The sequence below is a fragment of the Acipenser ruthenus genome, chromosome 44 (assembly GCF_902713425.1).
Source record: "Acipenser ruthenus chromosome 44, fAciRut3.2 maternal haplotype, whole genome shotgun sequence".
In the NCBI taxonomy this organism is placed as follows: domain Eukaryota; kingdom Metazoa; phylum Chordata; class Actinopteri; order Acipenseriformes; family Acipenseridae; genus Acipenser; species Acipenser ruthenus.
The window spans coordinates 9888976-9908975 of NC_081232.1; the positions used below are offsets into that span (position 1 = coordinate 9888976).

Here is a 20000-nt window from a genome sequence, read left to right on the forward strand (position 1 = left end):
AAAAAAGGAGGCTTGCTGGGCCCAGCGGTAAAAGAAACAGTGTGTGTGTGACCCTGAGCAAGTCACTTAACCTCCTTGTGCTCCGTCCTTTGGATGAGAAACAAAACAAGGTCCTATTGGAAGCGTCAGACGCTTTTATCCAAAGCACTAGGGGGCAGTGTGCACCCCCTGCAACACTCTGCCCCCTAGTGGATGCAATAAATACCGCATTTGCGCTAGACGCGAATTGATGTATTTCTTGCGTCCACTAGGGGGCAGTGTGCCGCAGCGAAGTTGGTGGTTGCACCTGACATTTAAACTGTTAGTTTCAAATTATTATTATTATTATTATTCAAGGAGTCGCTTAGCTTAGCTTTTATCCAAAGGGATTTGAAGAGACTAGGGGGGTGAACTCTGCATCATCAACAACTGCTGCTGCTGCTGCTGCAGAGTCACTTCCAATAGGAGCTCGTTTGTTTTACGTCTCATCCGAAGGATGGAGCACAAGGAGGTGAAGTGACTTGCTCAGGGTCACACGCATACACGCACACACACACGCGCACACACACACACACACACACACACACACGCACACACAGGGAGTCAGTGGCTGAACCGGGATTTGAACCTCCTGGTATCAAGACTCCTTTTCTTTAACCACTGGACCAGCGAACCTGACAAAAAGGACAAATGAATTTTGTTTGCGGTCAAAGCAAATTAGACAGATCAGCAGTTCACGGTAACGTTACAGGTCAAATTCAAGGGTGTAGTAGTTAATGCATCACACAGTAAGTTATTGGGACAGTCTAAGAACCCAGGAATTATCTTTATATATATATATTGTTTTAAAATATGAAAGCTGGCTCCGACTCAGAAACGCAGAACACAAATTTGTGCGTGAAATCTTTGCTCACTTTGTAGGAGTGTTTCATATCCTGAACTGCGGTTTGCTCCGTGGAGAAGTTCAGATAATGCGTGGAGGAATCCACTCTTGAAAAAGACAAACAAGAGAGCAAGTTAGACTTCACATTTGCAATACAGGGTTATTTTTCTGACGAAGAGACTCATATTAATCTCGAAAACTCTGGCTTTTTTTAAAATGCATAAATTGAATTCATATATATATATATATCAGACGCCTTTATCCAAGGCAATTTACAGACTAGGGTGTGTGAACTATGCATCAGCTAGTTCACACTAGCTGATGCTAGTGTGAGCTAGCTGGGTAGCAGTGTGGAGTAGTGGTTAGGGCTCTGGACTCTTGACTGGAGGGTCGTGGGTTCAATCCCAGGTGTGGGGGACACTGCTGCTGTACCCTTGAGCAAGGTACTTTACCTAGATTGCTCCAGTAAAGACCCAACTGTATAAATGGGGAATTGTATGTAAAAAATAATGTGATATCTTGTAACAATTGCAAGTCGCCCTGGATAAGGGCGTCTGCTAAGAAATAAATAATAATAATGGGGAAAAACTGGCACAGTGCTAAACTTTTATGAGGGACACAGCAAGCAGAAGGCGAGGGAAAGGTGTGCGTTGTGTTTCAAACCTTCCAGCCTGTTTCTGCATGTTACCTACCCCTTCACAATCACATTGACAGAGAACTGCACTGGAATATGCAGAGTCACTGATAGGTTCCCAGCACTGGCGTTCCCATTGCCACTGAAAAACACAATAATAATACAAATAACGCAATGATAATACAAAGAACTCAATAATAATACAAAGAACGCACAAAGACATTGCAAGTTTGAAAGTGTGTCGCACAGACACACAGACACACAGACAGATAGACACAGACAGACACACAGACAGGCAGATAGACAGACAGACACACAGACAGACAGACAGGTAGGCGCAGACAGATACACAGACAGACAGACAGACAGACAGACACACACAGACAGAGACAGACAGACAGACAGACAGGCACACACAGACAGAGACAGACAGACAGACAGACAGGCACACACAGACAGAGACAGACAGACAGACAGACAGGCACACACAGACAGAGACAGACAGACAGACAGACAGGCACACACAGACAGAGACAGACAGACAGACAGACAGACAGACAGGCACACAGACAGATAGACAGATAGACAGACAGGCAGATAACAGACAGACACACAGACAGGCGCAGACAGACAGACAGACACACAGGCACACAGACAGACACAGACAGACACACAGACAGACAGACAGACACACACAGAGACAGACAGACAGACAGCCTCCACACACACACACAAAGACAGACAGACAGACAGATACAAAGACAGACAGACACAGACAGACACACACACACAATGTCCAGACCAAGTTCCCCCACAGTCTCTCTCTCTCTCTCTCTCTCTCTCTCTCTCTCTCTCTCTCTCTCTCTCTCTCTCTCTCTCTCTCTGTGTGTCTCACCTGGACGCTCTGACAGTCATTTCCAATGTGTGGTTCCACTCTCTGTCCGAAGAGACGTCGAAGGTGTTGAGGAATACAGCCTGAAAAATCCAAAACGCAGTCCATTCTCATTTCCTGAGGCTACAAAATGTTCCACAAGGTCCCAGACAAATTGAACAGTCTCTTATTGTAAATGACTTCTCATAATACAAATTAATTGTATACTCTTAACACAGATTTCCAGTAGCTATCTGTCTGTCTGTTTGTCTGCAGTAGCTATGTCTGTCTGTCTGTCTGTATACAGTAACTATCTGTCTGTCTGTCTACAGTAGCTGTCTGTCTGTCTGTGTCTACAGTAGCTATCTGTCTCTCTGTCTGTCTACAGTAGCTATCTGTCTGCCTGTCTGTCTACAGTAGCTGTCTGTCTGTCTGTCTGTCTGTAGTAGCTATCTGTCTCTCTGTCTGTCTACTGTAGCTATCTGTCTGTCTGTCTGTCTGTCTGTCTACAGTAGCTATCTGTCTGTCTGTGTCTACAGTAGCTATCTGTCTGTCTGTGTCTACAGTAGCTATCTGTCTCTCTGTCTGTCTACAGTAGCTGTCTGTCTGCCTGTCTGTCTACAGTAGCTATCTGTCTGCCTGTCTGTCTACAGTAGCTATCTGTCTGCCTGTCTGTCTACTGTAGCTATCTGTCTGTCTGTGTGTCTGTCTATATATATATATGAGAGAGAGGATAGAGGAGAGAGCAGCGAGTGAAAGAGAGGAAGAGGGAGGAGAGAGAGGAGATAGAGAGAAGGAGAAGAGGGGAGAGAGGGGGATAGAGAGGAGAAGAGAGGGAGAGAGAGCGAGCGAGGAGAGATAGAGAGAAGAGAGAGAGGAGGTAGAGAGAGAGGCAGAGGAGGGGAGGGATGTGCAATCGAGAGGATCCTCACTGTGGTTTTCCCAGGGAAGATGGGGGGGCTCACGCTGCAGGTAGTCTGTCCGACAGTCTCCACATTCAAGCCATAGCAGCTGGCCTGAGTCCTTCTGTTCGACTGAGAGAGAGAGAGAGAGAGAGAGAGAGAGAGAGAGAGAGCACAAGAACATTCACCAACCAGGAACAGATCACACTGCTGTGCAACATGAGTCTTATTTCCATCTCTGTGATGATAACCAGCATTATTATTGCAGAGATGGGAATCAGACTCCTATTGCACAGCAGTGTCACCCATTCCAGGTTTTACTACCAGCTTGATCAGCCCCCAGTGTGTCTAGCTAACAAGCTCAGGTGTGTCTGATTATTAAACTCCCAGTGAAAACAGGAATGGATCAAAATGTATTTTTGTTTACGACTGTAAGTCGCCCTGGATAAGGGCGTCTGCTAAGAAATAAATAATAATAATAATAATAATAATAATAATAATAATAATAACTGCTATGCAATATTATCTCCATTTCGCCCTTGTTAGCCCTTGGTAACACTTGGTAGCCCATGGAAGCACATTCCACTTTTTAATCAATTCCAACACAAACTTGATATCAAAATTGCAAATCTGCAGCATTCTGTTAAAATGAGCTTCTCACAACCGTGGCAACGCAGCGACTTCAGCTGAAGAGGAGGCTGTTTGTTTGTATGTTTGCAAACTAAATGAAACTGGCTTCAAATGAAAGCAGTTGAACTATCATTCACGATTATAATTATTAATTCATTATTAATTATTATTAATTATTAATAATTAATTATTATTATGTCTCCAAAATACCAGTTTGACCCTCAAGCCCTGGACTTCAATCGCATCCCCCAGGGCAGTGTGGAAGAATCTGAATCTGAAATCTGTGGTTCTTTTTACCTGCAGGAGCACCATCTTAGCAAAGGACAGTCCATCGGGGTAGAGGAAGAGGAGGGTGGTGTTGTAGGAGCTGTCGCCCCGATTTTGCAGCATCACTGTCACATTGAGACGAGCATTATTCCCCACTACCACAGAGGAGGAGCTGAGAGAGCAAGAGAGAGAGAGAGAGTGTGAGAGAGAGAGAGGGGGAGGAGAAGAGAGTGGCATTGCAGGAGCTGTCGCATCGATTCTGCAGCATCACTGTCACATTGAGAGTCTTAGCGAGACAGACACAGACAGACAGGTCTGGCCAGTGCCTTCATTGGAGTCTGCATGTGAGTGATATTGAAGAACAGTCCGTTATTGATTGGTTAACCCTTTGCACGCACCCAGAGAAGTTGAACGCCACGTCTAAATCCGAAATGCACACGCCGTTTCTGCCGCAGTTTTTCTCAAAAGGAATCTGAAAAATATAAAGGAGATATTTGTAAGAATATATATATATATATATATATATATATATATAATGTGGCGCCCAAACAGGGACCAACTAGCAATCTGCTGTATTGTATAGAGGTCTATAGGAAAGAGAACTCCCCTCTCAATGCTGCAGAGATGTATAGAGGACTATAGGAAAGAGATCTCAACACTGCAGAGCTGTATAGAGGTCTATAGGAAAGAGCTCTCAACACTGCAGAGCTGTATAGAGGTCTATAGGAAAGAGAACTCAACACTGCAGAGCTGTATAGAGGTCTATAGGAAAGAGATCTCAACACTGCAGAGCTGTATAGAGGTCTATAGGAAAGAGATCTCAACACTGCAGAGCTGTATAGAGGACTATAGGAAAGAGAACTCCACTCTCAACACTGCAGAGCTGTATAGAGGTCTATAGGAAAGATATCTCAACACTGCAGAGCTGTATAGAGGACTATAGGAAAGAGATCTCAACACTGCAGAGCTGTATAGAGGACTATAGGAAAGAGAACTCCCCTCTCAACACTGCAGAGCTGTATAGAGCTGTGGCAAAGTGCCCCCCCCTGTGTATGTTATATGTTACGTGTTGTGTGTAAAGGTTGGTGTTCGGTGAGTGGAGAACGGGTTAGGAGACGGAGGGTATTATAAAGTAAAAGTAAAGTAAAATCGTAAAGATAAGTGTTTTCACTCACTGTGTTTGTTCGTCTGTCCTGCACCGTCTGTTTAGTGGTTCGTCGTTTTGTATGTCTGTTTATTTTGGCGCAAGTGCCGTGTCCCGTGTTTTTGTTACAACCTTTTTATTTTCTGTATTAAATGCTGAGCGCAATCACGCGCCCAGCTTAAACCCAAATCTCTGTTTGTTGTGTTCCTGTTTCTGGTCTGACGCCACCCACTCCGGCCGTCTTTGTGACACGTGGTGTCAGAACCGGGACAACAGCGCCTCCAGGGCTCAGGCCAGAGCGGGAACCGCAGTTTTTTTTTTGTGGAAAAGTAAATAAAAAAAAATAAAATAATAAAAATAATAAAAAAAAAAATGGAAGGCTGGAACTGGAGAGACGGCTGCAGTGAGCTGGAAGATCTCCTCGGCAGGTTGGAGGACCAAGGTTGGTGCCTTGCCTGCGGGGTGTATGGGCACACGGTGGCTGTCTGCCCCTTCCAGGAAGAGAAGGAGGAACCAGCCCAAAGGAGGAAGGTGAGCAGAAGGAGGCAGAGAGGGGGAAAAATGAGGAGGAAGCAGAGGGAGCCAAGGTGGTGCACCATGTGCATTGCATATGGGCATGAGGACGAGGACTGCCCAGAGCAGGAGCCAGGGGAGGAGGAGCCCGAACGTCCTGCGCCTGAGTGGGAGGAGCCCGAACGTCCTGCGCCTGAGTGGGAGGAGCCCGAACGTCCTGCGCCTGAGTGGGAGGAGCCCGAACGTCCTGCGCCTGAGTGGGAGGAGCCCGAACGTCCTCAGCCCGAGTGGGAGGAGCCCGAACGTCCACAGCCCGAGTGGGAGGAGCCCGAACGTCCACAGCCCGAGTGGGAGGAGCCCGAACGTCCACAGCCCAAGAGGGAGGAGTCGGTGCGTCCACGGCCCAAGAGGGAGGAGTCGGTGCGTCCACGGCCCAAGAGGGAGGAGTCGGTGCGTCCACGGCCCGAGAGGGAGGAGTCGGTGCGTCCACGGCCCGAGAGGGAGGAGTCGGTGCGTCCACGGCCCGAGAGGGAGGAGTCGGTGCGTCCTGTGTCCGGAGGGGAGGAGCTGAAGGCCCAAACCCCTATTTTTTTTTGGGAGGGACGAGGGCGTGAAGCTCAGGCTCCACAGCAGCCGCTGTTTTTGCTGCTGAAGGGAGCCCAGCGGAGACGCCCGCCACCAGCTCTACCCCCGCTGTCGGAGGAGCCGGCAGCGCCACCAGCCCTACCCCCGCTGTCGGAGGAACCGGCAGCGCCTCCACCACCATCTCCAGGAGCAGAGGAGCAGGAGCTGCCTCTGCCTCCGCCACCACCACCGCAAGGAGCAGAGGAGCAGGAGCTGCCTCTGCCTCCACCGCCACCACCCGAGGGAGAGGAGCAGGAGCTGCCTCTGCCTCCACCGCCACCACCCGAGGGAGAGGAGCAGGAGCTGCCTCTGCCTCCACCGCCACCACCCGAGGGAGAGGAGCAGGAGCTGCCTCTGCCTCCACCGCCACCACCCGAGGGAGAGGAGCAGGAGCTGCCTCTGCCTCCACCGCCACCACCCGAGGGAGAGGAGCAGGAGCTGCCTCTGCCTCCACCACCCGAGGGAGAGGAGCAGGAGCCTCCTCTGCCTCCACCACCCGAGGGAGAGGAGCAGGAGCTGCCTCTGCCTCCACCACCACCACCCGAGGGAGAGGAGCAGGAGCTGCCTCTGCCTCCACCACCCGAGGGAGAGGAGCAGGAGCTGCCTCTGCCTCCACCACCACCACCCGAGGGAGAGGAGCAGGAGCTGCCTCTGCCTCCCGAGGGTCCGCTGCTGCTGCCGTCGCCTCCCGAGGGTCCGCTGCTGCTGCCGTCGCCTCCCGAGGGTCCGCTGCTGCTGCCGTCGCCTGGGGTCGCCAGGGATCCTGCTTCGCCTGGGGTCGCCAGGGATCCTGCTTCGCCTGGGGTCGCCAGGGATCCTGCTTCGCCTGGGGTCGTTGAGGGTCCTGCTTCGCCTGGGGTTGCTATACTGTGGCCGGAGCCCCACGGAGGGGAGCTGCCGGCCATGAAGAAGGGGGGGGAGGTCAGGAGACCAGTTCCCCTCGCAGCAGTTTCGCTGCCGGAGATCGTGTGGTCGGAGCCCCACGGAGGGGAAATGCCAGCCATGAAGAAGGGGGGGGAGGTCAGGAGACCAGCTTCCCCAGCCGCACGTTTGCGGCAGGATAGTGTGTGGCGGGAGCCCTGGAAGAGGGAGCTGCCGGCCACGAAGAGTTGGGGGGTGCCGGACCTCCCACCATGGCCACCCCCATGGACACTGTGCTTCCCCCTCTTCCGGGACGTTGAGACTGAGGGGGGAGGTGGCCGTTGAGGCCATGTGTGCGTTGCACAAGGGGGGGTATATGTGGCAAAGTGCCCCCCCCTGTGTATGTTATATGTTACGTGTTGTGTGTAAAGGTTGGTGTTCGGTGAGTGGAGAACGGGTTAGGAGACGGAGGGTATTATAAAGTAAAAGTAAAGTAAAATCGTAAAGATAAGTGTTTTCACTCACCGTGTTTGTTCGTCTGTCCTGCACCGTCTGTTTAGTGGTTCGTCGTTTTGTATGTCTGTTTATTTTGGCGCAAGTGCCGTGTCCCGTGTTTTTGTTACAACCTTTTTATTTTCTGTATTAAATGCTGAGCGCAATCACGCGCCCAGCTTAAACCCAAATCTCTGTTTGTTGTGTTCCTGTTTCTGGTCTGACGCCACCCACTCCGGCCGTCTTTGTCACACGAGCTCTATAGGAAAGAGCTCTCAACACTGCAGAGCTGTATAGAGGTCTATAGGAAAGAGCTCTCAACACTGCAGAGCTGTATAGAGGACTATAGGAAAGAGCTCTCAACACTGCAGAGCTGTATAGAGGTCTATAGGAAAGAGCTCTCAACACTGCAGAGCTGTATAGAGGACTATAGGAAAGAGCTCTCAACACTGCAGAGCTGTATAGAGGTCTATAGGAAAGATATCTCAACACTGCAGAGCTGTATAGAGGTCTATAGGAAAGATATCTCAACACTGCAGAGCTGTATAGAGGACTATAGGAAAGAGATCTCAACACTGCAGAGCTGTATAGAGGACTATAGGAAAGAGAACTCCACTCTCAACACTGCAGAGCTGTATAGAGCTCTATAGGAAAGAGCTCTCAACACTGCAGAGCTGTATAGAGGTCTATAGGAAAGAGCTCTCAACACTGCAGAGCTGTATAGAGGTCTATAGGAAAGAGCTCTCAACACTGCAGAGCTGTATAGAGGTCTATAGGAAAGATATCTCAACACTGCAGAGCTGTATAGAGGACTATAGGAAAGAGATCTCAACACTGCAGAGCTGTATAGAGGTCTATAGGAAAGATATCTCAACACTGCAGAGCTGTATAGAGGACTATAGGAAAGAGATCTCAACACTGCAGAGCTGTATAGAGGACTATAGGAAAGAGAACTCCACTCTCAACACTGCAGAGCTGTATAGAGCTCTATAGGAAAGAGCTCTCAACACTGCAGAGCTGTATAGAGGTCTATAGGAAAGAGAACTCCACTCTCAACACTGCAGAGCTGTATAGAGGTCTATAGGAAAGAGCTCTCAACACTGCAGAGCTGTATAGAGGTCTATAGGAAAGAGATCTCCACTCAACACTGCTTACCTCAGCCAATGTGATGGTCTTGCTCATTCGATTCAGTATGGGGGTAACACGGTGGTCTGTGCTGTTTTCCTCAATTTGCGAAAGAGACATCTTGATTTTAATAGGAGAGAAGTTGTCTTCAACGCAATTCTGAAACAGACAGAGAGAGAGAGAGAGAGACAGAGAGACAGAGAGACAGAGAGAGAGAGAGGATGTGTACACTCAGTGGTAGTGAGTTTAAACTAACATATGTAAGCAATCAGAAACCAAGGAAGAATGGATTTTAAAGATGGTCAGCAGTCCTTTAAATGGAGGGGGCAGTGATCCTGTTAATAAAGCTAATAAGAGGTGAGAGAATGGATTTTAAAGATGGTCAGCGCTCCTTTAAAGGGAGGGGGCAGTGATCCTGTTAATAAAGCTAATAAGAGGTGAGAGAATGGATTTTAAAGATGGTCAGCGCTCCTTTAAATGGAGGGGTCAGTGATCATGTTAATAAAGCTAATAAGAGGTGAGAGAATGGATTTTAAAGATGGTCAGCGCTCCTTTAAATGGAGGGGTCAGTGATCATGTTAATAAAGCTAATAAGAGGTGAGAGAATGGATTTTAAAGATGGTCAGCGCTCCTTTAAAGGCAGGGGGCAGTGCTGTGTGGTTCTGTATGAAGCAATGGGGGTCCAGTATTAGCCGTCACATTACAGGGTTTCGTACCTTCATTTTGATGGGATAGGTCATGCATGTCTTTCCCAGAGGCAGGTAGATGCTGGTCTGCATCGTTCTTTTTTCATCTCCAAAATCTGCCCTGAATCTCTGTCTCAAACTATCCAACTCAATCTGGTAGGAGAGGTTGAGATGGGTTTCTGCAGAGAGAGAGAGAGAGAGAGAGAGAGAGAGAGAGAGAGAGAGAGAGAGAGAGAGAGAGAAATTAAGCCTCTGGGACCCCATGGCTGGACAGACAGACCTCCCTTCCTCCAGACGGCTCGCTCAGGGTCTCATTGTGGTTAATAATCGCTGTGTTCAGTGCTGTTCCTCTGACTCACCCAAGCTGTCTCTGGTAAGTTTGGACACCTTGATGCAGACTGACATGTCGCTCACAGTGTGGATCCGGGTCTCTTTGGCCAGGCAGTCGAAAAGATCCATTGAAATCTCAGAGGGGTGGAACGAGATCTCAGCAGCAACATCCAGGACTGGTCTAGACCTGGGGGGAGGAAGCAGAGTTCAATTTAGAACTGCATCCAGACAGAGAGACAGACAGACACTGAGACAGACAGACAGACAGAGAGAGAGAGAGAGAGAGTGAGAGAGAGAGAGAGAGAGAGAGAGAGAGAGAGAGAGAGAGAGGCAGACAGACAGGAAGGCAAACAAACAGGCACAGAGAGAGAGAGAGAGAGTGAATTAATTATTTTTAATTATTTTCTTTGATTATTTATTTATTTAATCATTAACAGTACTATTTTCCCATCAATTTTATCACTTTTTTACTGTACTTTATAAATCAGTTTGTTTATATATATATATATATATATATATATATATATATATATATATATATATATATTCATGATGCATTGTATATATACATGTATGTATTGCATAATTTCTTTGGAAACACCTGCTATTGTAAGTCATGCCAATAAAGCACCATTGAATTGAATTGAATTGAATTGAGAGAGGCATCCAAACAGAAATCTTTAAGGATCACAGTGAATCAGCAAGGACACAATCTGAGGATTTTATCTGATTGCAAAGGGAAGAGGAAGGGTGTAACTCTCCAGTGGTTTTTTTATGGTGGGTGTTATCTGTTGCAACACAAGAGAATGCTTTATTATTCAGTACTCAAATACTGGTACACACAGACCATGTAAAAGTTGTGTAATAAAGCACAGTGAAAGCATAGGGAAGCATTGTAAAGCACAGAGAGGTCTGGTAAAGCATAGGGAAGCATTGTAAAGCACAGAGAGGTCTGGTAAAGCATAGGGAAGCATTGTAAAGCACAGAGAGGTCTGGTAAAGCATAGGGAAGCATTGTAAAGCACAGAGAGGTCTGGTAAAGCATAGGGAAGCACTGTAAAGCACAGAGAGGTCTGGTAAAGCATAGGGAAGCATTGTAAAGCACAGAGAGGTCTGGTAAAGCATAGGGAAGCATTGTAAAGCACAGAGAGGTCTGGTAAAGCATAGGGAAGCATTGTAAAGCACAGAGAGGTCTGGTAAAGCATAGGGAAGCATTGTAAAGCACAGAGAGGTCTGGTAAAGCATAGGGAAGCATTGAAAAGCACAGAGAGGTCTGCTAAAGCATAGGGAAGCATTGTAAAGCACAGAGAGGTCTGCTAAAGCATAGGGAAACATTGTAAAGCACAGAGAGGTCTGGTAAAGCATAAGGAAGCATTGTAAAGCACAGAGAGGTCTGGTAAAGCATAGGGAAGCATTGTAAAGCACAGAGAGGTCTGGTAAAGCATAGGGAAGCATTGTAAAGCACAGAGAGGTCTGGTAAAGCATAGGGGAGCATTGTAAAGCACAGAGAGGTCTGGTAAAGCATAAGGAAGCATTGTAAAGCACAGAGAGGTGAGGTAAAGCATAGGGAAACATTGTAAAGCACAGAGAGGTCTGGTAAAGCATAGGGAAACATTGTAAAGCACAGAGAGGTCTGGTAAAGCATAAGGAAGCATTGTAAAGCACAGAGAGGTGAGGTAAAGCATAGGGAAACATTGTAAAGCACAGAGAGGTCTGGTAAAGCATCGGGAAGCATTGTAAAGCACAGAGAGGTGTGGTAAAGCATAGGGAAGCATTGTAAAGCACAGAGAGGTCTGGTAAAGCATAGGGAAGCATTGTAAAGCACAGAGAGGTCTGGTAAAGCATAGGGAAGCATTGTAAAGCACAGAGAGGTCTGGTAAAGCATAGGGAAGCATTGTAAAGCACAGAGAGGTCTGGTAAAGCATAGGGAAGCATTGTAAAGCACAGAGAGGTCTGGTAAAGCATAGGGAAGCATTGTAAAGCACAGAGAGGTCTGGTAAAGCATATTAAACACCAAAGTAAATGCACAGTATGAGCAAGGGAAAAGCATGGGAGGAAAACTGCAAAAAATGACAGAAATGACTACAGAAATACTGAAAGAAATTCAGTGACAAACACAACAGGACAGGAACCAGGGCAGCGGTGAAACATCGCGATGACTCTCCGCTCCTCACCTGAGCAGCACCACGCGCCCCAGGGACCCCACAGCGATGTCCGTCAGCTCGTCCCCATTCATGTCCATCACCCCGTGGATGGACTGTCCAAAATACTGCAGCCGAGGGGACATTGTCCAACCTGTGATGTGCTGGGACAGGAGAGAGACACAGAGATTACTGCGATCTGAGGGGAGGGGACAGGGGAGAGACACAGAGATTACTGCGATCTGAGGGGAGGGGACAGGGGAGAGACATTCTGAGCGTTTCAGAACGAACAGTACAGGAAGGGGGGGGAGTGGCTAAGCGGATGGACAGAGCAAACTTTAAATAGACGATCTCGCTCTCTCCCTCCCTCCCTTCCTCTCTCTCTCTTCTCTCACCTCCCTTTACCCAGCATCCCTCTCCCATCAAGCCTCTTTCTCTCTCCCTCTCCTCTCTCTCCTCTCTCCTCTCTCCCTCTCTCCTCTCTCTCCTCTCCTCTCCCTCCCTCTCTCTCTCCTCTCTCTCCTCTCCCCTCCCTCCCTCTCCATCTCTCCTCTCTCCTCCTCTCTCTCTCCTCTCCTCTCTCTCTCCTCTCCCCTACCTCCCTCTCTCTCTCCTCTTCTCTCTCCTCTCCCCTCCCTCCCTCTCCCCCCTCTCTCCTCTCCCTCTCTCTCCTCTCTCTCCTCCTCTCCCCTCCCTCTCCCTCTCTCTCCTCTCCCTCTCTCTCCTCTCTCTCCTCCTCTCCCCTCCCTCCCTCTCCCTCTCAAATTCAAATTCAAATTCAAATTCAAAATGCTTTATTGGCATGACGAGAGCGCTCAGGTATTGCCAAAGCTTTTATAATACAAAACAGAAATAATAAAACAGAAACACAATTACAGAACATAACAAACACCAAAAACCATTGTTCCCTTACCTTTGAACAATATAACTACCTCCCTCCCTCCCTCCCTCCCTCCCTCCCTCTTTCCACCCTCCCTCCCTCCCTCCCTCCCTCCCTCCTCATCACCAGTACCCCCTGGTCGTGTATGCAGGGTGTCACACACTGTCCCTCAGGTTGTGGCAGGCAGACACATACTGTGCTGCTAGATTTGCAGTTCGCTCCTCCTCTCCTAGAAGGATGGGGATTTTACTAGAATTGGAGAGGAGGTTAAACTCTGCCAATTGTTTTTTGAATTGGGGGATATATCTCTCCCGTATCTCTGTGTATTTTGAGCAGGACAACAGGAAGTGCATTTCTGTTTCTACCTCTCTCAGATCACAGTGACCGCACAGCCTTTTTTCTTTGGCAATCCAGGTTTTTTTGTGCCGGCCAGTTTCGATGGCCAGGCTGTGGTCACTGAGTCTGTACTTGGTCAGGATCTGTCTATGTTTTGTGTTTTTGACCCAGACCAGATATTCTGCCAGGGTAAATTCTTTTTTTAGGGCCAGATAGCATTGTAATTTATTGTGTGATTCAATTTCGTTATTCCAATGTACTTTATAATTGTTTTCCAGATTTAGATGAATTTGTTTCATTTTTTGTGCTGGGAGTTTTTTGTTGGTGGTGTTCTGAAGCTCGCTGGTATTAATTTGACTTATTTGGCTGAGCTTCAGTACCATTCTACTGAGGGGATTCTCTTGTGGGGGCTGTGAGCAGCTCCGCAGTGCAGTGTGGTGGTAGGACTGCGGATCTCACTCCTCTCCTCTCTCCTCCTCTCTCTCTCTCCTCTCTCTCTCTCCTCCTCCTCTCTCTCTCCTCTCCTCTCCCTACCTCTCCCTCTCTCTCCTCTCCTCCTCTCTCTCTCTCCTCTCTCCACTCTCTCCTCTCCTCTCTCTCCCACACACTCCCACTCACCCCCCTCTCTCACCTGTGTATAGTTGGGGTTCACTCCACTCTGTAACCCCTGGAAGATGTACAGCCCCCCACTCCCCATGTTCTCCAGGGGCGCCCCCACAGCGATGTCCGTCAGCCGGTCTCCATCCAGATCTCCCACTGCCGAGACCGCAGTGCCAAACCGAGAGAGGGGGAACCCGGGGGACCCCGAGAGTGTGACGGCTGGGGAGAAGGAGCCCTGAGAGAGAGAGAGAGAGAGAGGAGTTGAGATTTAAGGGCGTGATGATACTCTTAATTGGCTTTAAGAAGCATTTATTTAACAAATCAGCAGGTGTTCAATAAATCCGTCCAGTAACATGTTGATTTCAAAACAGGAAATGCTGTCCTTCCCCCACCTTTACAATCAATGGCAATTAACTTCCTCGCTTTACCAGCTGCTTGGGAGCTGTGCTGTACCCAGGGCAATGCTGGCGGGACCGCACTGATATAACACTGATATAACACTGATATAACACCCTGCTGCTTTTCTCACCTCTGCACTGAGAGTGTAGGTGTACACCAGCCCCCCAAGCTCCTGTTTGTGGTACAAGGGCGCCCCCACCAGGAGAATGTCGGTATCGCCGTCCCCATTCAAATCCACAGCACACACCTCACCCCCAAAATAGGAGCCGATCTGCAAAAAGAGGGGGATTACAGACACCCCAAACCAGAACACCCCAAAACCCCAAACAAACGCTGTGCTTTATTAGCAAATGTGTTACTAAAGCCAATAAGAGAATGGATTTTTAAAGATGGTCAGTGCGCCTTTAAAAGTAGGGGTCAGTGATCCTGTTAATAAAGCTAATAAGAGGTGAGAGAATGGATTTTAAAGATGGTCAGCGCTCCTTTAAAGGGAGGGGCCGGTGATCATGTTAATAAAGCTAATAAGAGGTGAGAGAATGGGTTTTAAAGATGGTCAGCGCTCCTTTAAAGAGAGGGGCCAGTGATCATGTTAATAAAGCTAATAAGAGGTGAGAGAATGGATTTTAAAGATGGTCAGCGCTCCTTTAAAGGGAGCGGCCAGTGATCATGTTAATAAAGCTAATAAGAGGCGAGAGAATGGATTTTAAAGATGGTCAGCGCTCCTTTAAAGGGAGGGGCCGGTGATACTGTTAATAAAGCTAATAAGAGGTGAGAGAATGGATTTTAAAGATGGTCAGCGCTCCTTTAAAGAGAGGGGCCAGTGATCATGTTAATAAAGCTAATAAGAGGTGAGAGAATGGATTTTAAAGATGGTCAGCGCTCCTTTAACGGGAGCGGCCAGTGATCATGTTAATAAAGCTAATAAGAGGTGAGAGAATGGATTTTAAAGATGGTCAGCGCTCCTTTAAAGGGAGGGGTCAGTGATCCTGTTAATAAAGCTAATAAGAGGTGAGAGAATGGGTTTTAAAGATGGTCAGCGCTCCTTTAAAGGGAGGGGTCAGTGATCCTGTTAATAAAGCTAATAAGAGGTGAGAGAATGGATTTTAAAGATGGTCAGCGCTCCTTTAAAGGGAGGGGCCGGTGATCATGTTAATAAAGCTAATAAGAGGTGAGAGAATGGATTTTAAAGATGGTCAGCGCTCCTTTAAAGGCAGGGGTCAGTGATCATGTTAATAAAGCTAATAAGAGGTGAGAGAATGGATTTTAAAGATGGTCAGCGCTCCTTTAAAGGGAGGGGCCAGTGATCCTGTTAATAAAGCTAATAAGAGGTGAGAGAATGGATTTTAAAGATGGTCAGCGCTCCTTTAAAGGGAGGGGCCAGTGATCATGTTAATAAAGCTAATAAGAGGTGAGAGAATGGATTTTAAAGATGGTCAGCGCTCCTTTAAAGGGAGGGGCCAGTGATCCTGTTAATAAAGCTAATAAGAGGTGAGAGAATGGATTTTAAAGATGGTCAGCGCTCCTTTAAAGGGAGGGGTCAGTGATCCTGTTAATAAAGCTAATAAGAGGTGAGAGAATGGATTTTAAAGATGGTCAGCGCTCACCTGCTCTCCATCAATGCTCTGTTTCTGGCTCCACTGCCCCCTAGTGGCTGTGCTCTGGAATACCTCCACTCTGCCTTTGTGATTGTGCCTTGGAGCTCCAGCGATATACAGGGTTCTGTTGCCAAGGCTACCAGTGGTGACTGAGTACCCTAGGAAATTAAAGCAACACCATAGCTTATATCTCTCTATATATAATCCATGCTGGTTATCATCACAGGGATGGGAATCAGACTCCTGTTGCACAGCAGTGTGATCCAGTCCTGGTTTCACTAGGAGTTTAATAATCAGACACACCTGCGCTTGTTACCTAGACACACTGGGGGCTGATCAAGCTGGTAGTAAAACCTGGAATGGATCACACTGCTGTGTAATAGGAGTCTGATTCCCAGCCCTGTAATAATAATGCTGGTTATCATCACAGTGCTGGGAATCAGACTCCCGCTGCACAGCAGTGTGATCCAGTCCTGGTTTCACTAGTTTAAATAGACACATTAACTAATAGCAAAACCCTGAAACCCAAATCAGGTAAGAGGTTCTTACCGAGGTAGGAGTCATTGGAGAGCTGTGAGGGCGAGATGTGGATTTTCTCCCGTTGACTTGGTTCAACCTGAATGATGGCCCCCATCCAGTAATTGAACCCCACTGCTCCCAGTATGAGAGAGTCCTGCAGGGAAAACAAAGACGTGTGTCAAAAGCCCAGCTCAGCGGCAGGGGCAGCAGTGTGGAGTAGTGGTTAGGGCTCTGGACTCTTGACCGGAGGGTCGTGGGTTCAATCCCAGGTGGGGGGGACACTGCTGCTGTACCCTTGAGCAAGGTACTTTACCTAGATTGCTCCAGTAAAAACCCAACTGTATAAATGGGGAATTGTATGTAAAAATAATGTGATATCTTGTAACAATTGTAAGTCGCCCTGGATAAGGGCGTCTGCTAATAAATAATAATAATAATAATAATAATAATAATAATACTTCACACAGGGCTGAAACTCATCCTCTCAATTGCCTTGAAGAAACATTGGAAATGGCTCAAAACAAGAAAAAAAAAGCCATCCTCCCCTCGCCTTTACAACTTTGGTTCAGAAAATGACAAGAGGAAAACAGATTGTAAAGGTGAGGGAAGGACAGTTTTTCCTGTTTTGAAGTCAACATTGACCGAGTCATTTCTAAAGCAGCAATTATTCTAGACCTGTGCTTCCTACTGAGACCAGCAGAGGGAGCCCTTGCTGTATTCTAATATATTATTATTTATTTCTTAGCAGACGCCCTTATCCAGGGCGACTTACAATTGTTACAAGATATCACATTATTTTACATACAATTCCCCATTTATACAGTTGGGTTTTTACTGGAGCAATCTAGGTAAAGTACCTTGCTCAAGGGTACAGCAGCAGTGTCCCCCCCACCTGGGATTGAACCCACGACCCTCCGGTCAAGAGTCCAGAGCCCTAACCACTACTCCACACTGCTGCCCTAATATATCACAGTACAGCACTTCATGTGGCCAGTAATTAAAAGGCACACAGAGTTTTAGAAAGCTGATTGGAAGCTGGTTTGCCTCTCATCCAGGGGCGCTGGCAATAGCAGATATCAGGCTTGAAGAGCATGGAAAGCGAGAGAGAACAGGCGGGTGTTGAGAGCTGATTTGAAGCGAGCGACGGTGGGAGCGTCACACACTGAAGCCGGGAGAGAGTTCCAGAGAGTCGGGGTCACGAAGCTGAACGAGCGTTCTCTCTGAGTGTGGGGCGCTTTTGTTTGGGGATAACAAGCAGGCCAGAGAGGGAGGACCTCAGCTTGCAGGCAGGGGCACAGCAGGTCAACTGGTTTCTTTGTACCTGGAGCTCTGGGTAGGAGCGAAACTCACCTTTGAGAAGGTGGCGCTAAAGCCACTCTGAGACAACTCCTTCACAAAAGAGCGATCGTTTCCGGATCCTGGATAAAACAGGGAAAAGAAAAACGGACAGACTGTGTGAGCCTGCGGACTGGAGATCGGACCGACTCAGAATTCAACCACAACCACAACAACAAACATATATTTACACTATTCAACTGTGCACGTGTGCAGAATTAATCATAATTAAAATAATACGAACACCAGTATTCATTATAATCATAACTATCATAATAATCATAATATTCATAATAATGACAACTATTTCACAATATTCAACCCAGCTGCTGTGCACTGCCCCCTCCTCTAAGCCAACAGGTCGCTCAAACTGTCTGAAATGATTTTGTTTCGGAGTAGCAGGTGAGGCAGAAGAGAACTCAGAATCCCACTGACATGTTGGCGTGTTAAAACCCTGAGCCACACACCACTGACACAGCGAGATAAACCGCTGAGCCACACACCACTGACACAGCGCGATAAACCACTGAGCCACACACCTTCGATGCTGTAGATCTTCCCTTGCAGATTGTCAAGGATCCCCTTCAGCCCAGCGTAATTCTGAATATAGAACGTGTTCTTATCCTTGGGTTGTGAGGCGAGCTTTTTCAGCCCATCGAGCTGTAGGTTACCGATCTATAAAGGAAAAAAACAAACACTGATTACCCCCCCTATACGTTTAATCAGTCCCCCCCCCCCCCCCTTTTAAAGCTCTCTGTGTTTTTAAGTATACCAAGATTATTATTATTATTATTTCACTTGAGGCTTTTGCCAATTATTTTTACCCCGGTTTTCACCCCAATTTAGCATGCCCAATTATTATCTGTATCCCCGGCTCACCGCTCGCAACCCCCCCCCCTGCCGACTCAGGAAACGGAGGCTGAAACACGCGTCCTCCGAAACGTGCTCCTTCCAAGCCGTCATTTTTCGCACTGCAGATCCACAGCAATGCTACCAGACCTATAGTGCCGGAGGACAACACAGATCTGGCGGCTCCGCTGCAGAGCCACAGGATTCGAACCTGCGATCTCCAGGCTATAGGGCACATCCTGCGAGGAGCGCCTTTACTGGATGCGCCACTCGGGAGCCCTATAGATTTTTTTTTTAATAAAACACAGGCGTGTTTTACTGCCTGCTTTTTTTCTAGTTTTCTGATGATGAATAAACACTTGTTGAAGGCAACTGTGTAATAATGTCATTGTATGTAAAAAATAATGTGATATCTTGCAACAATTGTAAGCCGCCCTGGATAAGGGCGTCTGCTAAGAAATATATACTGCCCCCAGATCAGTGTGGAGTAGTGGATAGGGCTCTGGACTCTTGACCGGAGGGTTGTGGGTTCAAATCCCGGTGGGGACACTGCTGCTGTACCCTTGAGCAAGGTACTTTACCTAGATTGCTCCAGTAAAAACCCAACTGTATAAATGGGGAATTGTATGTAAAAATAATGTGATATCTTGCAACAATTGTAAGTCGCCCTGGATAAGGGCGTCTGCTAAGAAATAAATAATAAATAATAATAATAATAATAATAATAATAATAATAATAATAATAATAATAATAATAATAATAATAATCTTACCCCAATGACATATCGAATGATGTTCTTCTGATCCAATTCGCCAACCACATCGCCGAACCATACTTCATAGTCTGTGGGATTCCCATCTGTGATTATCACCAGAACTTTAGCAGCGTTCTCTATAGCCCCAGCTGTTGAGTTATACAAGAGAGTCTTCCTACAATACAAGAGACCGGTCAGAGTTTGCAATTGCTACCCCTGCACTGACTAAAAAGGATGCAACGACACACTAATGCAGGTATACAGGCTATGCTAAGCGACACACCGCAATACATGCGACTGGGCTGATGAGCTGCTTATATGATGCACAATAAATCACCCAAACGCTGGTCTGCTTGACTCAGTTTAGTTTCAGTAACGCTGATGAAGGCACTAGAGCCCAAACGCTGGTCTGCTTGACTCAGTTTAGTTTCAGTAACGCTGATGAAGGCACTAGAGCCCCAAACGCTGGTCTGCTTGACTCAGTTTAGTTTCAATAACGCTGATGAAGGCACTAGAGCCCAAACGCTGGTCTGCTTGACTCAGTTTAGTTTCAATAACGCTGATGAAGGCACTAGAGCCCAAACGCTGGTCTGCTTGACTCAGTTTAGTTTCAATAACGCTGATGAAGGCACTAGAGCCCAAACGCTGGTC

At 47.4% G+C, this 20000-nt stretch overlaps 1 protein-coding gene across 2 annotated transcripts in view; it reads right to left on the reverse strand.

The window, feature by feature from the left end:
- zmp:0000001082 (integrin alpha-D) overlaps positions 1 to 20000 on the reverse strand; it is a 48111-nt gene that overhangs the window by 6293 nt on the left and 21818 nt on the right. For both annotated transcript variants that reach the window (XR_009311601.1, XM_059012553.1), the window contains exons 8-24: positions 19368 to 19524; positions 18285 to 18420; positions 17761 to 17828; positions 16441 to 16564; positions 15901 to 16049; positions 14427 to 14567; positions 13929 to 14132; positions 12115 to 12245; positions 9971 to 10128; positions 9642 to 9790; positions 8956 to 9084; positions 4565 to 4638; positions 4197 to 4338; positions 3300 to 3401; positions 2392 to 2471; positions 1555 to 1638; positions 894 to 969 (exon numbers count right to left, since the gene is read on the reverse strand). Coding sequence is in view for 1 of the 2 variants with exons in the window: in XM_059012553.1 (XP_058868536.1) it covers positions 894 to 969; positions 1555 to 1638; positions 2392 to 2471; positions 3300 to 3401; positions 4197 to 4338; positions 4565 to 4638; positions 8956 to 9084; positions 9642 to 9790; positions 9971 to 10128; positions 12115 to 12245; positions 13929 to 14132; positions 14427 to 14567; positions 15901 to 16049; positions 16441 to 16564; positions 17761 to 17828; positions 18285 to 18420; positions 19368 to 19524 (2104 nt within the window). In the remaining variant the exon portion in view is untranslated. The remainder of the gene's footprint in view (positions 1 to 893; positions 970 to 1554; positions 1639 to 2391; positions 2472 to 3299; positions 3402 to 4196; positions 4339 to 4564; positions 4639 to 8955; positions 9085 to 9641; positions 9791 to 9970; positions 10129 to 12114; positions 12246 to 13928; positions 14133 to 14426; positions 14568 to 15900; positions 16050 to 16440; positions 16565 to 17760; positions 17829 to 18284; positions 18421 to 19367; positions 19525 to 20000) is intronic.